Here is a 9,037-nt window from a genome sequence, read left to right as displayed (position 1 = left end):
GCAGTTACATTCACTGCCCGCAACTCTATCAGAGTGAAGCTGCCACTCGGTGCAGAAAATCTTATATATAAAGGGTATACCAAGTGGCAATGTGACAAGCCAATATGGCTCCTCAATAACTGGATGTCTGAGACTTACTAGGGAAACTTTCTTTCTGTAATTGGATATTGGTTGGTCCAAGTCTCTTCGGTATTTCTGGCAATCTGAGTCTAGTTCCTCGTGTTTACACGGCTGCAGGTTACAGTATCAGCTCTCTGGCATCATACCATCGAACTGATCGCTCTTGCCATCCATGTAATGCGGGGGCCCGGAGCTGTATATTAGGAACACGAGACTGACTGATTATAATAGCACAACCGGCGCTTATGCTGGTTACACAAGCCTAGCTATCCTGAGTCCTGATCACGACTTCCACAGATTCCACCTGTCCAGTTATCTCCAAGACAGAACCTTTGACTTTGACTCTCAACCGAGTTACCTGAATCTCGTAAAGTTAGTTACTTATGGCATCATTGTCTTTTCTCTGTCATCGTCTATGAACAGCTCACAGTGATGATGCTGCGAAAAATGGATTGCAAGTGTTCAATTTGCCCTGAGATGCTTTTTATTTATGTTTGGAAGTCTCCCCTGTCGCTCGTGTGCATAGTTACCCAACTAGGCTGACATATGTTTTATCTGATTCAGCTCTGTAAGATAAGACTAGGGACATTGATGGCATTTTGCTCCAATTCATAATTTTTTTGGATCAACATGCTAAGAGATCTCAACTATACGCATTTGTACCTATCATGGTTGTGATATTGTTCGCAGTCCAAATGTCCAACTTCTATCTTGATTCAGAACAAAGGAAAGATGCGACCAAGAGAAGTTAAAATGTGCCTATGGGAAGCAACTTCCATGCATATGGTCCAATGGTTCCTCCACTTGCCGATCATTAATCTGGGAATTCATTTTCTCGACGAATTTAGGGGGACGCGTAGTCCAAGGGACCATAGGGCTCAAACAGCTCGGCGAAGAACCCCTTCTTTCTTCTGGGGTTCCGTCCCATGTCCATGCAGAGCTGGTCATTGTACCATATGTGAAGGGCACCTATGCATGACCTGCGGTAGGAGTTGCCAGAGTACCTCTTCATGAAACTGTCCCAATCCTCGATGTCCTTCTCCATCTCCTTGATGCTCGGGAGTTTGAATGTGCCATCAAGCAGCTCGAACAGCCACCGGCACCGTATTTCAGAGGTGTACAGGTTTGAGAAGCTCTCAGAGAACCCGAGTATTGCCAGTTGGGGGATCCTTGGGTGAATGCACTGCCTGGAGGAAAAACAGAAAACTTGAAAAGATAGTAAACAGAAAGCTCGAATATGTGAAAATTTTAATCTGCATCAGCATGGTATCAAAGTCATTGTTTCAGTTCCCGGGTTGGCTCACCTGTAGAGAGTAACTGAAGCATCATCCTGCCCGGCGATGCACTTGGCAAATCTCGGTGACTTGAAAATCTCCCGGAGCTTCACGTCGCCTCTGAATCCTGTAGCAAATATCACGAGATCCGTCTCAAGGGGTGAGCTCTCGCCATCCAGAAGAATGCCTTCGCTGCAGAATGCTATGTTCTGAGACTTCCTTAGCTTGATGCTCCTTTCCTCCACACGGTCATAAAACTTCTTGGGCACAGTCGGGATTAGACACGAGCTTATCTGCTGGAGGAAGTTGTGCTTTGGCACCATCCCGAACTTCGCCAGGGGATGCTTCCATCTGATGTAACTCTCCACGAACTTGGAGATACCCAATCTCTGCCATAGCCGGATGAACAACGATATGTTTCACATAGAATTACTATGCATACATATTCAGAAACATACATGATCTATACATATGATATTCACCAAGATGAGCCAAACTTTTATTTTGTTAAATAAAAAAATATAACGAACTTACAATATCTCAAGATCTTAGTTCGAGGATGATCATACCACAGGATAAAGAGCCGTCGCCAATAGACTTTGGAGGGGGCCTTCCCCTGGCTTATGGAGAAGAAGCTCGGAGAAGCGATTGAGATAAAGGAGAGCTATGGGCACTCCCCACGGCATGTAGTCCGGTACGTTCCAATGCTCTGTTCTGTACACAACCGTGCATGGGAGCGCCGCACCTGCACATCAAATCACTCTTATAACTCCTTGGAATTTGTTGATCATACGAGATATTTATTACATTACACCTCAATATCTTTTCAAGAAAGAACTTTCAACAGGCAGCATCCTTCCGAAAAATGTTAGTCATCACTCTCCTAATAGTTTTTTTTTTTTGATAAATGGTAGAGACTTTCATTAATCAAAAGGGATTTACATCATGGACCATTTACCCAAAAAATCAACAAAACTAAAAGACCCCTAATTACACCGTAGAATGTGTTAGTTATGAGCAGAATGAGGGGGGTTAAACATATAAACGACTAGGACAGAATTTACAACTTTGTGAGAGAACCGGGAAAGTACAATTAACTTTGCTTTCACTTCTGCAAATATCTTCCGAACCATAGCTGCTGTACATGAGATCTGACCTTGATAGATTCTAGCGTTCCTCTCTTGCCATTTATTGTAAATATAATGCGTCCAGAGAAGTTTAAGACAAATCACATCAAGTTTCCTGTCTTGAAGGGAGGTTATCCAATTGAATTCCGAAATCCAGCAGACCATAGAGCGATGCAAGCCAATTCTAACCAACAGTTTAAACAAGACCTTTAGCACGTTGTTCGGACATATTCCTGTCTCTGATTACATTAACTTATCCGGAGTAAAAATAATCGACTAAAGTCGGGGAGGTTAACTGTAACTCCGACCGTCAGACTGTGGGGCTGTTACGTGATTATTCGAAAAATGGTCAGAGCATGGACAACGATGAAAAGTTGAAAGGGACCAGCTAAAATATATACCGTTGGCAGCTGAGCATTCCGCGGCGATATCAAGTGCTGACTTCTGGAATCCGACGATGGTGACCCGGCGGCCCTTGACAAAAGCAGCAGCGCTTCCGAAATCCATGGCGGCATAGTCCATAGAATGAACAACCTCTCCACGGAAAGCCTCTGGCCCCTTTCCCGGTTGGAATTCCGGGAAGTTCGGCACGTCGCTAAATCTCCCGATTGAAAGGATCACAAAGTCCACTTCATGCACCTGCATGGATCATAAGTTGTTCGTATTTCATTATGTGGTTTGCATTCCAAAGATATCCGCAACATCGTTAAATAACATGTTCCTAATTATCGATTGTATCACTTTTCGTTGAAAAACTGACAATTTATGATTGCAAAATACCTCGGTGGCGTGACTAACAGTGTCCTCCACAGTGAGCTCCCACTTGGCTGAAGGGCTAAAAGCCTCGCCACTCCCACCCCAATAGTGCCGTCCTTCCATCTCCTCTTCTCCTCCGGCAGCACCACTATACTCAATTTGCACAACCTTGGAGTTGAACCGCACGTGCTCGATGAGCCTGAACTGGTCCGCGTAGGATCGGATGTAGCCCATGACCTGGTAGTGGGGCGGGAAATCCTCAGTGACCTCTGCAGGCCACGGGAAATCCGAAAACTGGAACAGCTCTCGGGGCGTCTGGAGAAGTGTGGTCTCCAGCGGCGTGGTCCACACGCCCCCGATAGTGCTCTGGGACTCGAACACGAGGGGAGTGTAGCCCTCCGAGAGGGCATACTTGCAGGCCAGCAAACCGCTTATGCCCGCCCCAATGATTCCGATCTTCCCGTTCTTCTTATTGATGCCCTCCATATGATCCCCTGATGGTTTTCTGCTATAATGTATATGTTCAAGCAATTTTGCCCTGTACATGCATATTATTACAGATGCATTATATGTACCTCTATGACGATGGGTTAGGAGTGCGACAAAAATGTCGGTGTAATTATGTAAAGTTCACCTCATCATGTAATTCATCACGGTTACATCAAGCACAACATAGTGACATTTTTCAATTAAAATATTTAGTTCGATTAAAGTATTTAGATTTTGCACAATTAATCACCAACAATAAAAATATTAAATACTTAAAAAATATATTAAATATTTGAAGTAAAGTACTAAAACTATTATCGTAGCATTTTTTTTAATAATAGGAAAAATTAATCAGTTTAATATATAGAAATTCTAAAGGAGTCTCATGAAGAGCAATATTTAAAGTCACAATTACTATATTTTGTGCCATAGAAGTAATTTATTAGTTGGACTGATCTGGGATCAGTTTTATTGGATCTTCTTAGTCGAGGGGAGGATATATTTCTTTCATTTCGTCAAAATAAAAGAAATTGTGATTAATGGATTAGTTAATGAGAAAGCCAGCAAAAGACAAGCTGCTGGGCAAATTAAAATTGGAGTTGTCGAAACGTGCCACGACATAAAACATAATATCCGATATCTGTAATTGTTTTTTTGTCCTTTTTCATCACATGATACGAGGCACACAGTCCACACATCATCTTGAAATAAGTTATGTTGTCAAATCGGTCACGTGATTTAACGCATAGTGCAATGTTGAAAAAAATATTTAAATATTCGGGAAGCCATATCATTGTAATTATTAATTTGTCTTATTTTTCCGTATTCGCTGCCTAGATATTTGCATGCAATTGCAATCTCCTCCGGATGGCACAAAATCTTTTAATTTGTAACGTTAATGGCATAAAAGTTTTATTTTGTAATAAATTAGTAAATTGTTTTAATTTAATGTATTTCGTCAATTTTCGCAGACGTCATAAACATTTTCTGACGTAGCACGTGATGTGATAAGTAGTATCTTAAGTAAATTTAAATCTTTTAGTAAATGATGTAACGAATTGAGAGAGAGCCGCAGGGAGAGAGAGAGAGCAAGAATGTACCTGGTCTGGTCGAAGCTCAGACGAAGAAGGTACCTGGTCGAAGAAGGTACCTGGTCGAAGACGGAACCTGGTCGAAGACGGAACCTGGTTGAAGAAGGTACTTGGTCGGAGGATTTAGGGCAAAGTCGTCGATCAAGAGAAAAGGATGAAGAAGAAAGGGTGACAGGGGGATTGGAGTATGAAAGAGAGGGTGAAAAGTCGGTGAAGAAGAAAGGGAAAGGGCAAAAAAAAAAATGTAGTTAGGCTTCGGCTCGTCTCTAGGCTAGGCCTGAGTCTGGGCTGAACCCGAAATCGCAGAATCGACATGATTCTACGATTCCACGATTCTTGGCCCGATTAATCGCCAATTCTAGGTTCCCGACTCAACCCATGGAATTGGAATTGGTTCCCCCCTCCGAATCTTAGAATCGTATGATTCTACGATTCGAATCACGATTTTGATAACCTATCCTCTTATCCTCTTCTGTGTGGTTGGAATTTGGAGATTAGGGTTTGTAATGGAAGGAATTAGGGTTTTGGTTCTTAAGACGTAAGGAGGGGCCGAGTGAAGAAATAAGCGATGTCCTTGGCTTCGGCTTAGGAGAAGAGAGCAAAAACGGCATTGTTTTACTTTTACAGGCTTGTGTGGTAGAAAATTAACGTTGTCATGTCCAGGTCATCGTCCACGTGTGATTTCCGTTTGGGCAAGTGACGTTGGGGCCCATCTGTTAGCCGTAATTTGAATTTGAAGAGTAAATTGTTGAAAAACATTAATTGAAGTAGTCAATTGTTGGCTACTGAGTAATTAGAGTAGAAAACTGTTAGCGAACTGTTAATATGATATCGTGGATTTGATCAGAATCATGGAGCACGAAAGTATAGAAAACTTCTCTACATTCGATCAAATATTAAACAATGATGATTTCTCTTCCCATCGTTTATTTATAGTTTTTATTTATATTTATATTTATATTTATATGTATAGATTTATTTATTTTTAAAGATGATAATACTGCCCAGCGACTCGGTGAATATAATTAATTCATCTCGATATCCTTTTATCTTATAAAAGTAAAACTGTTGTTTGAGTCGTCTTGAGCTATAAATATGACAGGAGTCCTCTAATTTTTCTCTTTTTCGTTCTACCCATTTTTCGTTTCTTTTCAAATTTACCCACAAATTTTCATTCTTTTTCTTTTTAATCCATTCTCTTGATTTCTTTTTACATTCTCAAAAATTATTTCAAAATTAACATGTCTGAATTACCCCATACATCATTTAACTAAAATAGTCCACATCCTACAAATTGTCAAGTATAGTATCATTTTAATAATCACGAGCAATTTTTTTCTCTAAATGACACTGCATGTAATTTTCGTCTTTATAAATTTATATAGAAAGAACAACGAAGTGAATGCTATTGAAGTGTTAGGATATTTTTATGTTGGAATGCCTTTGGGTCTAATCAATCTCTAATTATTTGGTCTATCTTTTCTTTTACTTTTATAAGCAAAAAATTATTATTATTATTATTATTATTATTAAATCATTCTCTCTCTCTATATATATAAAGTCATAACTCATAATTTTTTAAAATTATAAGATCTCAACTAATCAATCTTAAAAAATTAATATATATGATATAATAATATGAGTAAATTATTTTTTGGTACGTATAAATGAGTTAATTTCATAAAATTTATTTATAACTCAAGTACCACCATAACTATCCTATTCATCAAAAAAAAATCACCATAACTATCCTATTGAATTTTTTTCCCGTCAAAATTTTATTAATTTATTTCTACATTTACGTCATTCTTCTTCGCTCCATATACTTTTAAAGTAGATTTTGGTCTTTTTTCCCTATATTCATGTATGCTTTTCAAGAGGAATTCGTTGAACAAAAATCTTATTCATAGATAAATAATGGCAATTTCATGTGTAATATAAAAATATATGGTATATTTGTATATAAAAAATTAGTATACACTCTTGCCTTGTTATACTTATCGTATCGTTTGATTAAATTTCTCATTTCCTTTTCTTCCACATCTATATGTTCATTAAGTTAAGACAGTTGTGAAATTAAACTACTCTATTTATTTGAAATTAAGCCACACTATATCAATTTAATAATTTTTTTTCAATATTACTAATATCCTTTCTCACATTTTGATCATGAGAAAAAAATTATTGTTGATTGAAAACCTTTTTGAAGACCCACACCATCGAGCGAGTTTTTTTCCTAGTTATTACTAAGATTTTTTGTTGCACTTACAGTGTCCCGTATTTGTGTATTTCTTTGTATAATATTTATTATCTATCTATATATTTATAAATTAATGGAAGATATGTACACCCCTTTTTTTTAGATGAAACATTAATATTATTCTTATTTGCTTGACATACGGCAATAAATGATTGATTAGTTTAATATTTTGTCTTTTTCATATATATATTTTTTAAAAGTTTTCGATAATTCTGTCATCTATATAATATTTTTCTCAACAAATTACTACAGTTTTTGCAAGGATGATCCATATTAATTCATATGCCTTATCCTTCATATCTTTATATATCTATATAATTTTCAAAATTATTTTTAATTCATTCCACATGATTCTCAGATGCTATAATATAGTTGACATATTTGATACTATGAATTAAGTGGGGAATGTTGGTCAGTACATTTTAGGAATTTTATATCATTACAGTAATATATATATTTAAGAAAGTTAAAATAATTTAAAATAATATAAATAAATTTTAGATATATTATATCATTAAAATAATTGGGGATTACATATTGGGCATTTTTTCTAGTTACTTCAATTAATATATAAAAGCTGAAAGGCAGTATAAAAATGCGCCACAATATACTTTTTTGAAAGCCTCAATTTGTTATTGATCATCTTTTTAATTGTTCGGGTAATTTATTTGTTATTGATTCATTAACAAATATTTGGATAATAAAAATTTGTTTGATAAGTTGAACAATGTGTTTAATTTGCTTAACATTTAGGTCTACATCTAATTATGATAATTAAATATAATATCAAAATTTCAATTAAATATTAAAATTGTTCATGAAAAATAAAAGAAAATCTCCATTCACGAATAGAGTAATTTTTTTAACAAATTTAGCTTTCCAATTAGTTAGATAATTTTTTTGATGTATTAATTTTCTTATACAAGCATGCAAAGAGCGAGCCTATATCTATTTTTTTTCCCAAAGGGAAAGCATTCCTTCTACTTTTATTTTTCGAAAAGTCATTGCCGAAAAAGCTCAAACCAATATATAAGGCACAAATTATTAAGTTGTACGTACAAAAATGATTGTCCATCAACAAATTATTATTAAGCTCAAAATATTAAGTTGTACGTACAACAAATGATTGTCCATCCCACTCCAAATCTTTTCCCTCCCACCCCCCCGGCTCCACTCTGCCCCCCTTGGTCTCCCTCTCGTCTCTCTTTTTACCCTCAAAATTTTATTTTTTATTAATTAATTTAAAAAAAATTAACATCTTTATGAGAAAATATTAAGCAGAACTAACATGAAGGTAACATATGTTAGTTTCAATCAAATCAAACGCCAACATAAAAATATAATATTTTTCTCGAGTGAACAATGTGTATGACACTAAATGAGGAATTATATATCACAGTGTAAGTGCTTAGTCCCACCTAATATTTTGTCTATGTATATAGGAATTGGACGATCAATTTGAGCTTCGTTCATTTATTTTTACTACCTCTCATTAATTTAATGAAGGTGCTTACAAGTGCCCTTTAACTTATACCCTTCCCAACCTCTGTATGTCACGGACTTCCAAAACTTACGGAAATTAGGAACATGGAGGTGCATGTAGCCTAGTGTTATCAGAACCGGATCGGACATCGAACCAGCCGAGGCATGGGTTCATGGATTTATGAGTTCAATCGGGGGTTTGATGGGTCGGACCGCATATTTAATTATAAAATAAATAAATTATTATTATTTTTATAAAATATAATAAAATAATAATTAATATTAGATAATAATTAATATGTGTCCCAAAAAAATACAAGAAAAAAACATATTTGCATCTGATAGTCATTTATGACTCCAACATATCGCTGTATATTCTTCAGTTTTGAGAGACAATGATCCTTTCCAAGAAAGACGTTTCAATGAATTCAACACCTC

At 36.4% G+C, this 9,037-nt stretch overlaps 1 protein-coding gene across 1 annotated transcript; it reads right to left on the bottom strand.

The window, feature by feature from the left end:
* Positions 1-700: 700 nt before the first annotated feature.
* Positions 701-5,396, bottom strand: LOC116203608 (probable flavin-containing monooxygenase 1). Its single transcript, XM_031535412.1, has 6 exons — positions 4,867-5,396; positions 3,302-3,815; positions 2,923-3,160; positions 1,964-2,139; positions 1,425-1,783; positions 701-1,307 (listed from the first exon to the last, which is right to left on the bottom strand). Exons 2-6 carry the CDS (start codon positions 3,761-3,763, stop codon positions 965-967), a joined length of 1,578 nt encoding a protein of 525 aa, XP_031391272.1. The 5' UTR covers positions 3,764-3,815; positions 4,867-5,396; the 3' UTR covers positions 701-964.
* Positions 5,397-9,037: the final 3,641 nt, after the last annotated feature.

This window comes from Punica granatum, chromosome 4 (assembly GCF_007655135.1).
Source record: "Punica granatum isolate Tunisia-2019 chromosome 4, ASM765513v2, whole genome shotgun sequence".
NCBI classification, from domain to species: Eukaryota; Viridiplantae; Streptophyta; class Magnoliopsida; order Myrtales; family Lythraceae; genus Punica; species Punica granatum.
The sequence above is the reverse complement of the archived record's forward strand: the minus strand, read 5'-3'. Positions and strand labels throughout refer to the sequence as shown.